A 21,017-nucleotide genomic window follows, 5' to 3' on the forward strand; every position below is an offset into this window, starting at 1 on the left:
GACGTGGCTATTCCGGACGAGCGCCCCCAGCTGAAATAAACAGGGCCAGGAGACTTCTTCTTCTTTTTAATGCCTTTATTAAAAGTGATCAGCTCAGGATTGGGCGGCTCGGCAGGGCTGCAGTCCCCGTCGCGTCTCCCAGGGCGACTCAGAGGAGGAGGATATGCGCAGCTCTGTCCACTAGGGGCAGAGCCGGGGGATCCAGTCCTCGTGGGAGCCTCTAGGGCGTGATGTCCCCATCAGATGTTGTCCTCTCAGCCTCGGCGGTCACCTGGTCCTGGCGTTGGGACGACTCTCTGCTCAGGGCGAGAGGGACTCTGCATCTCCGCAGGCTCAGCAATCGGCTCCTCGTGTCCAGACACCACTTTAGTCTCTCAATTCTTATTTGGCTCGTTGTTTTTGGGGTTTTCTCTGTGGGTTTCGAGTCGTGGTCTCACAAAGCCTGCTGGTCTTGGAGTCACTTTGCATAACCCCCCCCACCCTCTCAGGTGTCTTCCCTATGTTGGAAGAGCGGACTGCCTCGGGGAAGGGCCATACACCCCACCCAGCCAGGCCTTTTACTAATACAAAAGAGGAGATAAGCCTCAACGACCCGGTATTACAATAACAAAGCACTAAGAACCCTGGCAGAGACAGATCTGGCTGCGTCCCTGTAACTCTTTCTCACAAAAAAAATATCAACCGAATTTTTCTTCATAACATATACAGTTTATTCTGCCTGGGGCAGGGATGACCACATATTTCTTTGTGTCCCTTCACATGTAGAGTTGGATCCATACAGGTGTAGGAACAGACAAAGGCCAATCCGGAGATGCAGAGGAATGTCTGAGTATCCAGGCAGAAGCTGCATTCACATGTAATAGAATGATACCAGTTCCTGAGTACCGCGATGAAATCATGTCCAGGTGCAGGTCGTGTGAGCTCCTCGAGACATTCCATTCGAGGAAGGTCCAGATGCTATCTCCCAGGTGTAAGTGCGAGATGAAATCCTCTGTAATAGCCTGGGATCGTCCCATTCATACGGTAACAGACCTGATATTATCTTAACGTTGTCTTGGAACTGGTTACAATAAGAATAGAACTCTGTTCCCAGCCAGAGTGGTCAGAGGCATAACTCTGAATCTTCACAATATTTTATACACATATATATCTGCTTTTACAGCATTAATTATCTCTACCATATACTACAATTAACGACATCTGCCTCTGTTTTTGAGACGTTACCCCCCATTTTGGCTCCTTGACAGCTTAGCCGACCCTAATGGGTCTGTCATCCTTGGGTATCTGTCGGTGCTCCAACCAGCAGCTCACAGAAATATGGCTCCCTTGTACCAGGTTTTCCAAGTGTCCAAGACGCCGAGATATTCACCTCCGGAGGAATTTTTCTGGCTCCTGGCTTTCGTCAAGGAGAGTCCTGGCACAATCTCTTCCTGCCGAGTTCGCACTTTTACACAGGGGCACCAGTTTGTGGAAACCCTCCCCGAGGATCCCCCTGCTGGGGAGACCCCTTCAAAATTCTGTGCCAGTATTGAGAGACAGATGGGACTTCTGTTTTTTTCAGTCTTCAGATTGTTCTTAATTTTTCTCTTATCAGAAGTTCAGCACGCTGTCTACATTTCAGACTTAGCATACAAAGAGAAGGCACCAAAAATCACAAGACACACAGGTTTGATATAAAATTTTGATAGCCGAACCGAATTTTATTTCTCTATATCTTTTATTTTAAAGAAAGCAAGCAAGCAGCGCTGGGTGGCTGAGGAGTCACTGCTCCACTCACAGCACACACCACTACAAGTTCACCAGAGTATATATGAAATAAACAGGGCCAGGAGATTTCTTCTCCTTTTTAATGCCTTTATTAAAAGTGATCAGCTCAGGATTGGGCGGCTCGGCAGGGCTGCAGTCCCCGTCGCATCTCCCAGGGCGACTCAGAGGAGGAGGACATGTGCAGCTCTGTCCACTAGGGGCAGAGCCGGGGAATCCGGTCCTCGTGGGAGCCTTTAGGGCGTGATGTCCCCGTCAGATCTTGGTCCTCTCAGCCTCGGCGGCCACCTGATCCCGGCGTTGGGACGACTCTCTGCTCAGGGCGAGAGGGACTCCACATCTCTGCAGGCTCAGCAATCGTCTCCTCATGTCCAGACACCACTTTAGTCTCTCAATTCTTATTTGGCTCATTGTTTTTGGGGGTTTCTCGTTGCATTTTGGAGTCGAGGTCCCAAAGCCTGCTGGTCTTGGAGTCACTTTGCATAACCCCTCCCTCTAGGTCTCTTCTCCTCACTGTTTGGGAAGGTCCCCACCCGTTACTGTCTCAGAGAAGGGCCATTACCTCGCCCCAGCCAGGGCTTTTAGTAATACAAAAGAGGAGATAAGCTACAACGACCCGGTATTACAATAACAAAGCACTAAGAACCCTGGCAGAGACAGATCTGGCTGCGTCCCTGTAACTCCCTCTCACAAAAAAAATATTAACCAAATTTTTGTTCATAACATATATACTGTTTTTAAGCCTACAAAGCATTTTCCAGTGTGCTTGTATTAGTCCAAGTCAACAAATATCAATAAGCTGGGGTCGGCAATTTCATAATCTTTCCAGGTGGTCGATGGCTTCCTGTCATTCTTGTGGTTGTCTGGAGGGAGGTCTTACTGGTGTCTGCTACATGATTTTTGTCAAGTGCATCATGGTTTTTATTATACATACTCATTTAGTTGCTTTGTTACAATATCCCTTAGCTTTACCACAACTTCCTCTATTTTATTCTAAGCATCAGTCATCTTGCTACCTCATCTCTTTACTCTACTATACTTCTATTTCAATGCTTTATTTGGCTATTCGGTCAAAAAGTTTCAAAACTGTTCTTTTAATTATCCCAGGGAACACATCCACTTTCGACACAGCAGATACAAGCATTTGCTGATTCCATTGCCAATTGACACAAATCACAAAAACATTTTTCACAGGTTCAAGGTCTTTTAAAGCTATTTTGTCCAATTAACTCTTAAAACATACTTTTGTTCTACCTTTCTACCAGTTACTAATTACTTGTCTGTCCACGCAACATCTGCATTGCAGTTCTTTCTAACCAATCACTCTGCGCCACCAACACTGCAGAAAATGGAGTAAATGAAGAACAAGAAGGAGATCAGACAACGCCCAAAATCCCCCATCTTGTCTTCTATCTACCTCCATACTAAAAACCCAAAACTAAGTTTTCCACCCTGTGATATTACACACTTCTAACCAACTACACACCCGTAGTCTCAGTGCTATCAATCAATTTTGGAAGCCAGTTCCATGGCCTCAGGTCAAATGCAGTGCTCTCCTGGGGATCAGTGCCTGTCAGCACAGAAAGTCTCAGCATCCAGGGTTCCAACGGTCACCCTTCAGTATCATAAGGAAGAAATACCAGGACAAGGGAGTGTGGTGCCCAGTGGTGACTGGTGGCTAAAAACTTCTGTCTTTAATTATGTGATCATCCCTGCTGAGGGGATGACTTATGTGTAGAGAGTATCTCTGGGGTGCTAGTTCATGTCTAGAGAAAACCTTTGTTCAATACTGTTTTCTATTCTGCAAAGTAGATTTTTTTGGTGTGTGTGGGTAGTGGTGGAGGCACTTAAGTAATATTAATTCCCAAAATACTGAGTGTTTCAACTTTCTGTTGATCTCACTGGGACTTGAAATGGTGCAACACCTCTAGAAAGTAGGCTGTTTATTGATTTGCAGACTAAAATCGGGGTTAACTTTTAAAGTGCTTTGAAGTGTTACTTGAATGTGCTTTCAGCTTCTAAATGCAACTGCTGGACATGGTAAGTCCATATTAACTTCATTAATGCTGTATACAAAAGCAGATCAGAGAAATGTCACTTAGTAAGACTGAAACTGAGGGTGTTTTTTACCTAGTATAACCCTGTCTCCTCTATGTGAGAAGGTAGCAAATGCTTTTTAGTGCATCTTGTAAGAGTTGCTTTTCTTAGCAGCTATACAGGAAAGTGCAGGCCCTGGACTGTAGTTCTTGATCTGTGAGAGTGACTTCTTTCTGCTTGATTGGCCTGCAGAGCAATGTTGTGTGCCTGTGACTTTATAATCCTGAAGGCAGCAATGTTAATGCAGTGGACAAAGCTTGCACAGCACAGACTGTGTCTACTCTTTGTGTAGGACATGCTACTGCATCTTCATTTCCTTCTGGGATTTTTAGAGCTCCCTGCCTCTGAGGAGTAAGACTCAATTTGTTGACCCAAATAGTCCAGGCCCACAGGTGGTAGGGTGCTGGAAATGTAGAAGAGCTTACTGTGATAAGTTCTAGGCACAGGTGGTGCTTTTAGTTTGATGGGAATGATTAATCTGAGGTACTTCAGCCCCTTAGGAGCCAATTTGAAGTGCTGTTCTTGAAGGCCTGTCCTAAACATCCACTTAGTAGTGAGTACAAAATGGATTCCTTCAGTTTTCCTTCAATTTTTTTTTTGTTAGAGAAAGATTCACAGTTGGTTTGTATTTTATAGCTTTATTAATTAATTGCATTGAAAAGTATATGCCATCTCTTTCATATTCCATCCAAAGCAGTTAAGCAATAGAAGCAATAACCATGGGAATATAGAAGACAGAAAACTGATGGACTAAGTCCTTGAAGAGGAGGCAAAACAAAGAAGATAATACCTTTCTTATACAGGATGTTTAATGATGAGACAATCAACCCCCAGTTTTGACTGGTTCTGTGGTGAGAACTTGCCCTAATGATGAACTTTGCTCATTATAATAATAAAAAACACATCCCTAGCTCAGGCACCCTCTACTCACAAAAAGACCACTACTCATCGAGCATGTGCCATGATTTCTTGGGACACTATGCCTTTAAAGCGCAACAGAGAAAGGATAAGCCAATAGAAACTTAGGCAAGTAGTGACTTAAGTAAGATGTGCTAATAGCCTAATGTTGTAACTTTTTAAGTAGGCCTTTGTGTGCCTCAGTGTGCTGGTTTTGTGGATCTACAACCCAGTACCCCTTTCTGGTCAGAGCTGTAAATAAATCAAATACATTGACTCTGTGAGGATTGGCTTCTTGCACACCAGGTGAAAGAACCTGGTTCAGGACAACAATGAAGAGGAAGAGATGTCTCCCAACTTGCTCAGATGCATTTGTAGTTCTCTGAATTAGAGATTCAGCAAGTGTGAGACTTGCACAATGGTTTCCCACCTATTAAGCCTGCAGCCAAGACTTCACCTCATATCTAGAACACAACAATGTGACCTTGCCTGTTCTAAGTGTGTTTAACAGATGCTGGTGGCTGTGGATGTAACTTCAGGTTGTGGAGATGGAAGAATGAGGATGTGTTTCTAGTTAGGACTCTGTACAGAGGGGAAGGGTAAACTACATCTACACCCCTTGGATGTCTGCTGTCACATGTACTGCTGGTTATATTCCAGTATGTCAAAAGTTTTGTGACATTTAGCCCCACTTGGTACAGTGACAGCAGTTGACACATGGATGTATCTGGCCTAACTCACTCTTTTCCCTTCCTGTTTGAATGCTTGTTTAGGCTGTAATTCAGTGGAACTTTAAAGAGGGCTTAAAAAGCTGTAGGGTTTATAACCTGCCTTTATGTTGTACAACAAAGAGTAGCATAGATGTGGTGGGGTTTAATCTGCATAGAAGAGTTGTTTGTGTTAGAGTACTTATACTGAGCAAACCTTTTGCACAATAGAGATGACAGGACATTTTGCAAATACATTTTCCTACATACAGAATCTCCTCAAGACTATTTCCAAGGGAAGGAAGCTTAATCTGAATCTTAATCTGAAGATGAGGCTTCAGATTAAGATTTTGTGAAAACAAAATGTATTATTTTGCTCAATTTAATGGCATAACTGAATTGTGTTAGAATGTTTTGTTTGGATTGGAAACTTGTAGCTTCCCATGTGCTGGTGTAACATGGTGGTGCTTTGCTTGTAGTATTCTTAGTCTGTTTTTATTGCTGGGTAAAGTGCTAAAAGTACTAGCTATGAAGTAAGGTGTGCTGGTATGAGATTATTTGAGCAGGGACAGCCTCAAAATTATTTAAAATCCTGATCTGTCTTAGCAGCAAAGTGACAAGTGCTTATACTTGCTTACAGCTAGCCTCTTGACCAGCAAAATGCACTTGATAGCAGCTGAAACAGTAATTTTTCTCACGTAGTCACTTATCACATCTTGGCAGATAGCTAGATAGGGTGTGAGCTTGTGGAGGGAACCAGTGTGTTCTTTCCTCTGTCTGCTGCTCACATACTCATGGTGTGTTCGCTTAGAGGCTTGTGAGCAAAACAAAACTACTTTTGATCCTAAATGGCTTGTGATATTTGTTTATCTGTCAGAGCTGGGGCCTGCTGAGAATTAAGCTTCTTACTATACATCATCAGTGTATCTGATGGCATCAGAAAAGAAAGGAAGTAGTATATGTAATTGAAGCTGCTGTTTCAATAGCATCAATGAGATTTGTCTGAACTGCTCCATAGCAGTGCGTGGCCCAAACTTGTGTGTTATGGAGAATACTATTAGTAGGTAGTTCCTCTTAAAGAAAATTTTAGACATCAAGAAGCAGCACCACAGAGCCAAAGCATCCATTTTCATTACTGCATTTTATGTCCCTTCTCTTTTTGCAGGTATTCGATCGGTGAGCTTTTATGAGCACATCATCACAGTGGGAACGGGGCAAGGTTCCCTATTATTTTATGATATCCGAGCCCAGAGGTTCTTAAATGAAAAGCCCTCACATGCCTGCTATGGACAGAAGCAAAAATTAGGAGGAAGTGAAATTTTAAAGTTGACTACTGGGAAAGGTTGGCTGGTGAGTATCTTGTAGTTGTAGGAAACCCTTTACACAGGAGTTTACACTGGTTCTTTTTGTAGTAATGGAAGCTATTATATGAAATTTGTCCCAGTCAAACAGTGATCATGTAAATAATAACGCTAATCTTGAAAAGCAAGAAGTGCTGCAGTATTGCTCTCTATAAAAGCTTTATGAAAGGGTATTGAATGATTGGTTGCTCAAGTGTAAGGCATACTGAGTACTTTTCTTATGCACTGATTCATAAATGAACTAGATTTTATATCTTCATATTTTCTAATGCAATCTAACTTCTAGTTTTCACAACCCCAAACACAAAATTCATTGTCTTCCTTTAAAAATGTGCTACTCTAATGTGGTACTCAAAGCAAGAGAGATTTAATTGTGTGCAGTATTAGAAACTGTCCTCCTGAGGTAATGCCATGGCAGGCACTTGAGTTCAGTTTCCTGTATGTTATCATAAAGCAGTTAATGGCTTTGTCTAACTTTTCTCTATTATCCTTTTCATCACTGTGATGTAACTTTAAAAACTGATGAAAATATCTTCCCTACCCTTCATCTCCCCTCTCCAATGTTTGGCCCCAATGTCCCCAGAAAAATCTTCAGGACAACATTGTTATTGATCTGTCTGAAGCTTCAGGAGTATTAACAGAGAAGATCCCTTTTTAGGCTCTGAAAACAACCTTCTGCTTTTGTGAAACAAGGTTTTTGGGTTTGTTTGGCAGCAGTAATAATCTAAACTTTCCTTTAACAGAATCATGATGAAACCTGGAGAAATTATTTTTCTGACATACATTTCTTCCCAAATGCTGTTTATACCCACTGCTACGACTCATCTGGAACGAAACTCTTTGTGGCAGGAGGCCCCCTTCCATCAGGACTTCATGGGAATTATGCTGGTCTCTGGAGCTAATGATAACTCTTCATAAATGCTGATCTTGACACAGATTTCTACTTTTCTTTACCATTTTAAAAACAAAATTGTGTGATGCCATTGACTTCTGGTTTAAATGCAAGTTATTTTTAGGCAATTTTCTGTTGGTCTCCAACACTCTTGTACATGTTTTTGAACCATTATTTTTACTTTAACCTGCTTAGTCTTTTATATAAAGGGGTTTTTAAATCCTTTTTTATTGTATTTACTCCAAATGACTCTTCTCCCACATTTAGGCTGTCTTAGCCACGTGCCTCCTCCTCTTTGCTGTGACATAGGATTCCTTCTTATAGCATAATTGCTGCTGGACTTTCTGTGAAAGTCTAGGGGCTGTGTGTCTTCAGATATTTTGGCAGTTCCATTACCTGAAGTGAGGACTGCTTGTAATTTAAAAATATTAAAAATATTTGTAAGAGATAAAGTAGTAGCTTATCTATAGAGCCTGGCCCTAGTCTGGGTTAATCTTATTTTTTAAAAGTACAAGTCTAATGACACAGTTTATACATAGAGGAGTATGGTCATTTTAATATGTACTCATTGGAGCCCAGGGATAGATTCCTCTGGGGTATTGCCCATCAAGCCCAAAGTGCAGGAGTTTTAAAAAATGCATCTGTATTTGAATTGCAGTTTTCAGCAGTGCCAAAAGAAAATTTATCCATTGTTCCTTTTCTGCTTCTCCCAGTAATCAGCTTGCACAACTGGAGTTTGTATAGGCTGTTCTGCGGTGTGGCTATTGCATGATGACATTACATTGAGGGCCTGCAGAGGTGCTGAGAGGAAATGAGGGCTAGGGACGTGAGTATTCTTGTCCTTCAAAATGAACTAAATCGATCAATTTTTCAGATGAGTCAAGATTCCTTAGTATGCTGCTGTGGTAGCTCATGGGTTCTTCATAAACTGCCTAAAACCCAGGACCTCTTTTTGTCCCAGGTTGTGGAAGCTTTTCCCATTTTAGCTGTTCTGTTTGGCCATCTCCTCTAATATGCCAATGGAATAAATAAACTGGGTTTTTTTTCTCTGAGGGTAAAGAGTGCATCTTGGACTTGTCTAATGCTAGCTGGAATCTTTCCATGTAGCAAGATAACTTGCTGTTAGCTCACATTGAGCTAGCAGCATCTGTTGTCATCTTGCTTGCTGTAGGAGAGGCTCAGGTTTCCTTGAATCCCCTGCTGCCTTCTGCGATCAAACTCCCACAAACTTCATGTGGGACTGGGTGGGGAGAATAGGTCCAATGCCCTTCAGGTCCAACGCCCTTCAGGTCCAACCATGAAGCATGTGCATTCCAGGGTGATGGTCTTACCTAATACTCACTAAAATGCAGGACTCAAGGGTACTCCTCCTAGCCTTTTGGCAGGCACCAAGCTTGGCTTGTCACTGATACCTCTGTCCTCTGCTGGGATGAATGCCTTTCCCATGCCCTTGTCACCAGTGGAGCAGAGTGTGCCTGTATCTCACTGCTGTGGTACCAAATAGGTAGTTGGCTGAAGCTGAGAAGAATGACAAAGCTGAGACATGCTCTGTTCTTCTGTGTCTGCTGGAGATCACAGCCACCACTGTAGAGTAGCTCTAATCCCCAATGTGCAGTTCCTGCCAGATTGCCTAGAACTAGTCCGCATGTGTCTTTGTGGTCCCTCTCATCTTTGTACTCTATATTTTCATCAGTAATGCCAAGCAGTGAGACTTGGGCTTAATTTCTGGTTGGTAGAGGACACTTGGATGAAAATCCTGCAAGGAATGCAGTTCCCTCCCATCCTGATGAAAAATCCTGTTGTCTCCCAGACATTCACCTGTCTCAGAAGTATAATTTACTCACACTGAGCACTGACATGGGTACTTCACAAACAGATCTTTTTTATGGTGTTTCATAATTCTACTTCCCTTGTGGGTTGGTTGCTTAAACTGAATCAGTTCATGGTGAAACTATAAACTATGGAGTAGCAAAAGAGCTACTATTTTATTTAGAGCTGTTGGCTATTTTTTAAAGATGTAATGGTGCCTGTGTTGTTCTGTGATGGCAATTTACCTCAGGTTATTTTAGGGGTTTTGAAAAGTGGAAGTATACAGAGAAAAACAAATCTTGGTGAAGTATGGCAGTATGTGTATTTCTGGGATTATTCCTCCGGCTACCATGTCAGATCATGCTGTCACAGGGAACAATTTCTGGTTAGTTGTTTTGTTTGGCTTGGTTTGAGGTGCCTTTTTCCCCCCCTCTTTTCAACAGAAACTAGACACTTGACTCTGAGTGTTCTCTAATTCTGCTGAAACAACTAGTTAGGTGCTTAGTGTCAGCAGTGCCAAAGGAAAATTACTGATCTGGAAACCCTAGCCCTGATGTTGATCTATAAATCTGACGCATATTCCAGGTCTGGGTGAAGGGGCAAAAAGGGTATTTTTATGGACTAAGCTCTAGCCTCTAAACATGGAGGCTGATCTTTCTGCAGAGTCAGCAGAGTCTCTAGGTTATTGAAGAGGTCACCGTGGCACCCCTGGAACGTGTCCCTCTCTGCCAACTGATTACAAATACCTCAGTGTGTGGTCCTAAAGCTTGGTAGTGTGAGTGCCCTTTTCCTCACTTTTTTTCTGCATAAGAAGCTTTGGACAATTCTCAGAAAAATCTGGACAATGATGTAAAATTTCTCAAGTTTCATATGCTTCTGTGTATTCTGCTTTCGTGCTGCTTTCTTGCAAAGATAACTTCTCATGGGGAGGGAGCCATCCTTGTTGCTGTATGAAAATCCCCCCAAAAAAACTGGGAACAAACTAGATAAAGTGCTGCAAGAACACAAATTGGGCCAGAGAGAACTTAATTTCTAGCCTGTTTTGTAGCAGCCACAGGGCCTGCAAGGCCTCCCTGGTTGTCAGTTGCCTAAGATAAGAAATGCCTAGTCATGATGACTGAACCAAAGAAGCCCCTCTTCCACCTTCAGACCCTTGTTATCTCTCTGTAAGACCATAGGTCATATTTGCCTTGACCCTTACTATTGGATTGTTTCCCAAAACCCCTATACCCTATATAAACCCCTATTTCTGCGCTGGTCAGCAGAAGAGCAGTCACTGTCACCCTTCGCAGAAGCTGCCAATAAAGACACATCTGTGGAACCTCATACAGCCTTCTCCTCTCTCTCCCCATGTCTGCTGAGGCACTTAGCAAGCAAAGAGCTGAAATCACTAAAGAGCTGAATTCACCAAAGAGCTGATCTCACTTAAGAGATGAGCTGCTTGCTAAGATTGCCTGCGGCTGGGGGCCTGCCTGAGGGACCTGGACAGGTTGTGCTTAGGACTTTGCTATCCGAACACCTACAGCAGCCAGGGTTGGATAGACCCTGAGAACCCCCTGCCATAATACTGTTTCAGTGGTTTTAAATGCTTGTAGAAATACAGAATTATAGAAGTTACGTTTCAGAGTATTTTGTGGTTGGTCATATGTCCCTTTTGGTCTAGTCAAGGTTAGAAAAAGAGGCAGAGAAAGGTGATGATATGCCAGCTGTCCAAATAGAAGTCATAGGAGAAATGGGATGAAAAGACAGGTTTTCTTATTTGAATTGATTTTTTTTCCCTACTGGTTTAGAAATCAGTTGAAATCCAGGATCATGGTGTGAGAAGCAGTGGTTTGCCATTGAAGTGCAGGAATGACTGTACAGCAGGGTATCTCTCATCTCTTCATGGAGGCAAGTTGAATGCACCCTGGTGTTCAAATAGCAGATGACATGAAATGCAGTCTGGTGACTGAGTTGTGCTCACTGTGTCTTGCTGTGCTTTGCTGAGACCCATTAGCATTTGCATTTTTGGGCTGTCTTTTTGAATGTTTCTTAACAAGTTGCCTCCTCCACCCCAAATCATCCCAGCTTTTTACTGTAGCAATATTGTGATGTGTTACTCTTCGAGCCAGGTCTTATGAGCTCTCAGCGAAACCCATCACACCCGAGATAGCTCAGCTACCCAGAAGGGTATAAAATTAGCAGAATGGCTTCTGAGGCAGTGTTGGAAACAGGAAAAGGTTTAATAAAAGGCAAAATAACAAAGCTCTTATGGAGAAAAACGGAGCCAGGGGCAAGAGGTCCTTTCTCCTGCTAAAACACCCCACAAAAGCAATTATTTCCTTTGTTCTCTTCCTTTTCTAGTGAATTACCTAGGCGGGACCTCTTGTCCTCTGTCCAGTCCAACAGCCCCAGGTCTGAGGCAAAGTCCCAAAGGTCCTATGAGGTGTCTTTGTACTTAATTTGCGAGAGAAACTTCTGGGCTTTTTGCCTTTTTAAGCAGACAAAGAATAATTTGGTCACTCTGTCAACAGGGGGCACATTCCTACAATATTGTACTTGCAGAGGTGACCTCTGTTAAGCAGAAATGGGCTTGCTGGCATTTTGTCAAGCCATGCTTGAGACCTTTAATTTGTTGGTTTTTTTTTTAACTGGGCAGACCTTTGAGGCTTGCTCAGACCGGAGAACTGGGTAATTGCCCTAGTACATGTTTCACTAATGGGAGGATTACAGAGTAACAGTCTATTTCTGGGGGGGAACAGACTCTAGTTTATCTCACATTAGGCACTTGAAGCAGAGAAAAGATCTTCTGTGCTGCCAATGAGTGTAGAAACTAGTTAATTTTATTGCTCAGCTCTTTTCAGTGAACTACCATGTTAATTTGGGTATCTTTGGGTATTGCATTTTCAGTATTCATAATCACAGGTAATCAAACCCAGTGACTTAACTATGGGTTCAGTAGTAAAATTATCCCTGGTTGACTTGACTATACAAGGGAGAAAGATGGAGAAATTACCAGGAATGAGGTGACGAATAAAATCATAGATTCTACTGGGTAGCAATGTCTCAGTAACAATTGGGTGTTATGTGATAGACCTTCCTAAGGAAGCAGAAGCTACTTTGCAGTACTGGCTTGAGCAGAGAAATGAGGGTGGTGTTCACCCTCTTCACCTTATTTCTGATAATTCCTCCATTTTTTTCCCTTGTACAGTCAAGTCTGATAGGGAGAATTGGTAGTGCTCTCCTTGGGTGCTTTCTGGGATTGCGATAATGAAGTGAGTCCATTTGTTTGGTTCCTCTCATCTGTGCTGCTTGTGTTAGTCCAAGGTGAATAAATTACCACAGAACAGTTAATAGGTGTTGCATCCTAGTCTCAGTTGTTCATTTTCTACATAGATCCATTTTTAAGATCATAGCAAGAGTACCTAGTGATCTTACTTGACTTAGTCTGTCCACAAAGGTTACATTCACATTGTGGGCAACTTGTGACTTCTTTAATGAGGGGAACTCCTGAACTGCATTATGGGGCTATATTTGCTGCCTCTATTTTAAGTCTTTGGCTGCTTTTTCTATCTTAATCCTTAAGATATTTATGTTCAGTTACTCTTCTCCAGAATTTCATCCTCTTACTGCACCTGAGCACTTGCTTTGTATATACCTTGCAGCTGCAAAATTAACAGATTAAAGTTATGATCCAGCTATGTCAAGTGGTGGTTTGGCGTCTTAATTTCTGCCCCTCAGATGAGAGGCACTTACGGACCTTGTGAATTAATATCCCTCACCTGGTGCAGATGTGAAATAAAGCAGGCTTTGATAGAGATCATCTGTTTTCTTTGCTTGCAAGAAACCAAGAACAGATGAACTGTCACTGCATCTTGGCAAAGCAGCAGCATCTTTCAGCAGCTAGGTGGGAGCTCTGAGATCTATTTCTGGTGGTCTGATAACTTTATTTTCCATAAATCTACATTTTCAAGGTGTATGAGAAGTTCTTAGCTTCTATTGCAATTGCTGCTGTGACTAAATTACTGAACTGAGGTACAGCTTGTTCCTAAGAACACCATTGCAGAGCTATGTGTGATGCAGGTCAAGCTGATCCTCTGGCCAGCCCTATTGGAATAAGAATCCCAATATACCAGTTAGATGGTGCCTGGGTCAGTGTGGTGCTCGCTGCTGAGCCAAAGGCGGCTTCTGTGGTGCTTTACCCCAGAGATACCTCGGCTGCTGGAGATTGCAGCAGGGCACTGAGCAAGTCCAGGCTTGTCAGGGACTCCGTTTACCTCAGGAGAGAGAGCTTCTGGCGATGGTGAAGAGAAAAAAGGAGAGGATTCTGCTGGAGGGTTGTCCAGATGTTTATTCCATGGTTACAGAGGTCTGAACCGGGGCAACTGCTCCAACCAGAATAAGGCCGCATGGTCTGATTAACCTTTTAAGCTCCGGGACAGGGGAAGGGGAGGGGACAGGTGAGCTACCAACCAGGTGAAAGGGGCAGGGTCTCAAGGGACTAGGGACACCTATCCAATGTCCCCCAGGCCTGAGGGACCAACCACACGACGCCTTGCTGGTATGTTAAACCTGATTGACAGGGCACACTCAGCAAGGGGCGAGGGGGAAGGGAATATTGGCACACCTGAGGAAGGGACCCGGAAGCTAAAAACACACCACAACATCTCCCCCTAGTTTTGTTTAAAAAGAAGAGGACTGTGTTTATGGTGCAGAATGATTGCCAAACCATGGTTGGTAAATCGGTTCTTCTTCTACAGGAGGGTCAGTGTTTTCCACTGAGGCTTCCAGGTCATCCACTGGAGCACTGAGGGCTTTCAAATGGTAGACCTCAGGAGGGGGGGATGAGCTTGAAATTAACTTGAGAACCATGCGTTTGATCAGTCCAAAACCAATGCTAACAACTACAATAACTATAACTAAAATAAACAGCACTAAAAACACAGTTTTCAGAACAGATCCCAACCAGCCCGCGAGTCCCCAGCTTTTGAACAGTCCATTCAGCCCGTTGTCAGTTTCTCTGTTGCTGTCCGAGAACCTTTGTCAAGGTAGTCCATATGTGGTTTGGGCTGCGGTACTATGTAGGAGATCGCAGGTGGGATGATCACGAGTAGGACGAGAAGCAGGCTCGGTCTCATGGCGTCTCGAGGCTACACACGAACAGTGGGATCTAAACTGGTACAAAAACTTGAGACAAACATATATTACAAACTATTCCAGATAGGAGGCTTAAATGGAATTTCCTCCAGAGAACGCGTGCGACGTTTCCTTCTCCAGGCAGCATGAGCAACCTGGGGTGCTTCTGCAGATTTCTCTGAGACTTTGGGAACATAGGGCTTTACCCATTTGGAAGGAACCCACCTTAAACCAGAGGGGGTGGATACACAGGCGTATCCACGTCCCCAAGTAACCAATTTGTAAGGTCCCACCATTTTCCAAGTCTCAGGGTCCTTTACTAAAACCGGAGGTTTTTCTTTCATCAGCCTATGACTGCTCCCCCCAAAGTGGCGTAGGATGGGTGGGTTCAGGCTGTCAAAAGAACAATTCAGAAAATTGATTGTGAATAGCGCCCTGGATAACCGGATGTGGGGAGGTTCTACCTTCAGAACCTGTTGTTGCTGGTCCAGGACCCTTTTAATATCACGGTGAGTTCTTTCTACAATGGCTTGACCTGTAGGGGAGTACGGGATGCCAGTTTTGTGCTCTACTCCCCATTGCTGCAGGAAGCTCCCGAATTCCTTGGATTTATGCGCAGGCCCTTTATCAGTTTTCAGCTCCTTGGGGATGCCCATGAAAGAAAAAGCCTGTAAGAGGTGCTTAATAGCATCAATAGATGATTCTCCTGTGTGGGCAGAAGCATAGACCGCTCCAGAAAAGGTATCTACACTAACGTGAACATATTTCTGCCGTCCAAAAGCCTGTATGTGTGTTACATCTGTTTGCCACAGTTCACAACTGTTCAGTCCCCTTGGGTTTGCTCCCGTACTCACTGTAGGGAGTGCATGTTGTTGGCAATTTGGGCACGTGGCCACAATCGCTTTGGCCTGTTCTCGAGTGATGTTAAACTGACGAACCAGGCCAGGTGCATTTTGGTGGAAAAGCTGGTGGCTGATTTTTGCCTGTTCAAAAACATTTGGGAGAGTGGCCATCACTGCAGGCGCAGCAAGAGCATCTGCCCTTCTGTTGCCTTCAGCGATAAACCCTGGCAAGTCAGTGTGTGACCTGACATGCATCACATAAAATGGTTGCTCTCGGTGAGTGACTAACTTTACCAGTTTTGAGAGCAATTCAAAAAATGCAATGTTAGATACATCTTGCAGTATTGCTTGATCTGCTCTGGATACTACTCCTGCCACGTATGCAGAGTCTGTAATCAGATTAAATGGTTCTGAGAACCTTTCAAAAGCCCTAACAACCGCAGCCAATTCAGCAACCTGAGGTGAACCTTCCACCTCAGCAATGTCCGTCTCCCACTGCTGGGTTTGAGGATCCTTCCAAGTCATAACGGACTTGTGGGACCTCCCGGACGCATCTGTAAAGACAGTTAGAGCCCTTTTTAAAGGTCTCCTACTTAGAGCAGTTGTTAATTTTAAAGTAAATTGAACATCTTGTTCAAACAATTTGTGAGCGGGCCGCGCTACCGAAAATTGTCCTGAGTAGGAATCCAGAGGAAACTGCAACACTTCATTTTCTTGAAACAATTGTTCCAGTATTTTCATAGTACTTTGACCTGATTTTAACTCAACTGGAATGTGAATGCACTTAAAATCACATCCTGCTAACTCCCTGATCCGGGTCCTTGCTTTCCGGATCAGTTCCGCTACCAGCTCCTGAGGCTTTGTCAGTCTCTTGGACCTTTTGTGACTGAGGAAAACCCATTCTATGATCAAGAGAGAGTCCCTCTGGTCCCGGTCCTTTTTTGGTGTGTCCTTTGCCTTAGGTGTTTGTTTTTCCTCCCACTGGAAAATAATTCCATGGAGGTGTGGCAACTTACCTAGGATGATAAATTTGAATGGCAGGTCAGGCCGGCATCGGTGGGCCTGTCTTGTGGACATTGCAATCTGAACCTTTTCTAGAGCTTTCCGTGCCTCTGGGGTAATAGACCTAGGAGCACCTGGGTCCTCTCCCCCTTTCAATAAATTGAAAAGAGGGGCAAGGTCTTCATTAGTCAGACCAAGCCATGGTCTTACCCAATTCAAAGACCCACACAACTTGTGGACATCCGCAAGGGTCTTGATCCTTGGATAGATTTCTAGTTTTTGAGGAACAATGGTTCTATTTCCAATTTCTAAGCCCAAATACTTCCAAGGTGGCATCTTTTGAATTTTCTTTTCCTGGAGCTCGAACCCTGCAACAATCAATGCATCGATCGTTAGGTCAAGCGCATGTGTGAGTAAATCATCATTGGGGGCACACACAAGGATATCATCCATATAATGAGAGATGATGGCCTTCTCTGCGGCTGCACGCACTGGGGAAAGCAGGGAAGAGACTTACCACTGGCAGATAGCTGGAGATACCTTTAATCCCTGAGGAAGAACAGTCCAATGGTACCTTTTCATAGGAGCTTCTAAATTGATAGAAGGGACTGAGAATGCAAAACGCAGTGCATCTTCAGGGTGCAATGGGATTTGGAAAAAACAATCTTTAATATCAATAACAGCTAATTTCCAATCTTGGGGAAGCATCGTTGGGGATGGCATACCAGGTTGGGGAGAACCCATATCTTCAATTACATTATTAATTTGTCGGAGGTCACAGAGGAGTCGCCACCTCTTTTTGTCAGCTTTTTGGATGACAAACACTGGAGAGTTCCATGGGGACATGGTCTCCACAATGTGGCCCTTTCTTAGTTGCTCTTCTACTAGTTCCTCAAGCACCTTTATTTTTTGTTTACTGAGTGGCCACTGTTTCACATCAACTGGTTTGTCTGTTTTCCACTTCAGTTTTTGGGTGGGGCGCTGTTGTTCAATGACTGCTGCACAAAAATGCTGTGGAGAGTCTGGAATATCAATTGTGACACCCCACTGGGCCATTAAATCTCTCCCTAACAAAGGTTCCGAATAATCTAACACAAATGGACGGATATTTGCCAATTGTCCGTTTGGACCCTCGAATTGAATAATGCTTTTGGATTATCTTGCCAATTGCAGACCTCCTACACCTCGAAGGTGACCAGCAACATTTTGTAAAGGCCAGTGTGATGGCCAGTCTTGTACTGGAATCACTGTGCAGTCTGCACCTGTGTCTACAAGCATCTCAATGCATTTAGACTCCCCACCCCCACTGACACTGCACCACAATTTGGGTTTCTCTTTCCCAATAACTTGGACCCGGGCGACTGTGGGCCCTTGTTTTTCGATATTTTCAGGTAAAGATGGCACAGGGATAGCTTGAGCAACAATTTGTCCCTTGGGAAGAAACAGGGGTGGGTGGAAACAGTGCAGGCCGAGAACAAATTGCTTGGGATCTGATGTTGTCATACCCGGAGCAATTTTGATCTCTTGTGGTGTGTTTTTGGTGTCCCCAATGACGATGTACTTACAACGAATTCGGTTCCAAGTACCCTTCTGTTCAGGATTTACAGAGACAAAATGCCAGTCAGTGTCCTTCAGGTGGAGTGACTCTGTCAGCTGCAACCTGTAAGGCTCATTGACAGAAGATGTGGTTAATATAGGATCACTTAAATCATATCAAAGGTTATTTTGTTTCACCTTCAACAGTGGACTAGCAGACTTGGTCTTTGAAGCACCTGCTTCACTTACACAAATGTTAATATTATCGCACGCTTGATTTGTTTTGCTACCCTTATTCCTTTGGCCTGCTCTTTTTATGTCTGCACGCCTGGCAGGCGGGCGCTCCCTTTTCACTTTTTCTGTTGTTGACCCCTAGGGAGGGCTTGTAGTTCTCCTCCCCTGCCATTTCTAAATTCATCAAATTGCCTTTTCAGGGGCCACTGGTTACTCCAGTGTCCTAGGTTATTACAAAGCAGGCATGGTTTAGTGGGCTCAACCATCGCTGGTCTCCGCTGCTGCCCAGGGTACTGCTGTGCTGAGGGAAAAGGCGCAGGGCTGGCAACAGCGACACGCTGAGGTGGTCTTGGCAGCAGCCTTGGTCTGGTGTCTTCAGCCACACTCATCAGAGGCACTTTCCTGTTACAGACTAGAAGCATATCTTTTAGTGTAGGGGAAGGTTCCATAGGAAGGCTCAGGATTGCCGCTCGACACTGTTCATTTGCATTTGTAAATGCCATTTCCTCTAAAATTGCTTCCCTAGCATTCTCCTTTTTAACCTGTATTTCAATGGCTCTAGTTAGCCTTTCTACAAATTTCAAAAAGGGCTCTGATGGTAGCTGTTTAATTTTACTATAGGGCTCCAAAGGCCCCTCAGGTTGTAGGGAAAAGAATGCTTTTTCAGCTGCTTCTTTTACCTTCTCGAGTGTTTCTGCAGGAATTGCAGCAGCTTGGACTGAGGGAGAAGACCACTGGCCCTCACCACAGAGGTGCTCAATGGTGATAGGGTTACCACTGTTGTCTTTCGCTGTGTTTGGATCAGCCTGTAAGCCTGGGAGAGCATCTTTTAGCAGTTGTTTCAATGCCGATTCTCATAATTTGAATTCTGTGGAGGTCATGAGGCAGGAAAAAAGCTGTTTTAAATCATGTGGGACTACCACAGTCCTACTCAATTCAGAATTTAAAAGGCCACGGAAATATGGACTGTGTGGACCATATTCCTTATGAGATTTACAGATCTCTGTAATCAATTGTCGTCCAAAAGAACTCCAATTGGCAGTAGGGGCTGCTCCTCCCTGAGCTGCAGGCTGAAACGTAACAGGAGCTAGTGACAACATGGGACTGTGCATTGGGTCTGCTGTCCCCTGCTCTGTATCCCTGGAATCAGAAGCATTGGGATCACAGCTACAGGTTTGGGGACAGGCAGTGGGTGTGTCCCCACCGTGGGAACCCGGGGAGGGGGCGGGGACAGGGAGCCGGCAAGGGGCGGGGAAACCGTGGGAACAGGGGGCAGGGACAAGGGGCTGGCAGGGGGCGGGGCAACCGTGGGAACAAGGGGGGGGGCAATGGGCTGGCAGGGGGCGGGGACGCCTGGTGACATCACGTCAGCAGACGCCCCCTGGGAGGAGTAGAGGGGCGGAGCCGAGGGTACTACAGGAAAGGGGGGGAAGGTGTGACGAGGAACAGAAGGAGAGGGGGATGGGGCAGGAATTTCGGGATGTTTAAGAGGATTTTGGGAAGAAGAAGACCAGGTTTGGGAAGATGCCACGTGGCATCCACCATCTTGTGGACCCCCTAGGGACTGGGGGCCATTTTGGACATCACTGCTCTCTGGAAAGCTACCAAGTTTAGGGTAAAGAGGTTTAGGGGTTTTTGAGCTAGGAGAGGGAGAAACAGGGACACCAGAGGTACATGGCTTTACATTTGGCTTTTTCTCCATTTTCTTTTGTTTGAGCAATGCTGTTCGAATTTGTAAACTCTAGAACACAAATTTAGCTGAGGGTGATTTGCTAGATTGTCCTAAGGTTATCAATTCATTCCCAACTTTATCCCAGAATTGAATATTGTGGATTTCTTCAGGGGAAATGTTTGGGAACTGCAGAAAAAGCCATCTTATAAACTGTTTCAATTTTCCTTTAGAGAATTTCACATTGCCATTGACTAAAATGCTAACAATATTAAAATACACTCCCCTTTGTACAATGCTAAGTATGGAACTCATGTTAGATGTAAAAAGCAAAGCACTTAATCTCGCCTGACCAAAAACAAAGCTAAAATCAGCTACCAATTTCTAAAAAAACCCACAGATATAAAGCGATAACGAGCAGCCAAAAGCTTCACAATGCAGCTGTATGTACTGCTTTTAAAATTCCCGGGCAGCAGCAGCAGGGCACGCCCTGCCGAGCCGAGGCAGAAACAAAGCCTCTCCCGCTGTGGAATGCAGCCCCCCCGCAGAGCAGAGAGAGCAGCCACTCCACGTGGCAAGCCAAAACCGGGGCCCCCCCCCGCCGCGCCGCGTGTGCAAAGAGCACTCCCGACCCCGCACCGAGAGAGATCCTCCGGCCACGTGGAAAGAGAGCCCCCCCCCCTCCCCCGCACAGAGAGCAAAAGAGAGTCCTCTGCGGAGCAGAGTGCCGAGAGCCCCCCCCTCCCCCGCACCGAGAGAGAAAGTGAGTCTCCTAACACGTGTAGATAGCTGAGCACGGTGGTGAGCCGGGGGGGAAGGGCAGAGAGCGATCCCGCTCCGGCGCGAATTCCAAAAGACATTGAAACGCGGCAGAAAGCTAAAAGCCTGGAACGCAATGAATTCCCGTCTGTGGGGCTGCGCAGCCAAAAATGCAAAGGCAAAAAGGAACAGAACTCACGGCAGAGTCTGGTTTTGAACTTCTGCTCTACCGAAAGCAGAGATACTCACGTGAAATGGAAGCTGTAGGCTGGGTACAGGCAGGTCCCTCACCGAACAGGACCTCTGGGCGAGAGAGGCTCCCCTGTTCTTCCT

General features: G+C 44.6%; 1 protein-coding gene across 4 annotated transcripts in view; it reads left to right on the forward strand.

Annotated features, from left to right (window-relative positions):
* Window positions 1-21,017, forward strand: part of LOC135460514 (DDB1- and CUL4-associated factor 12-like) — an 84,056-nt gene that overhangs the window by 40,614 nt on the left and 22,425 nt on the right. For 3 of the 4 annotated variants that reach the window (XM_064737373.1, XM_064737375.1, XM_064737376.1), the window contains exons 8-9: window positions 6,631-6,815; window positions 7,570-7,813. In XM_064737373.1, the coding sequence (XP_064593443.1) occupies window positions 6,631-6,815; window positions 7,570-7,728 (344 nt within the window). In that variant the 3' untranslated portion in view covers window positions 7,729-7,813. Of the gene's footprint in view, window positions 1-6,630; window positions 6,816-7,569; window positions 7,814-21,017 lie in introns of those variants that run through there. The other variant, XM_064737374.1, reaches the window with a different exon arrangement.

Source organism: Zonotrichia leucophrys, unplaced genomic scaffold (assembly GCF_028769735.1).
Source record: "Zonotrichia leucophrys gambelii isolate GWCS_2022_RI unplaced genomic scaffold, RI_Zleu_2.0 Scaffold_52_357736, whole genome shotgun sequence".
Classification (NCBI taxonomy): domain Eukaryota; kingdom Metazoa; phylum Chordata; class Aves; order Passeriformes; family Passerellidae; genus Zonotrichia; species Zonotrichia leucophrys.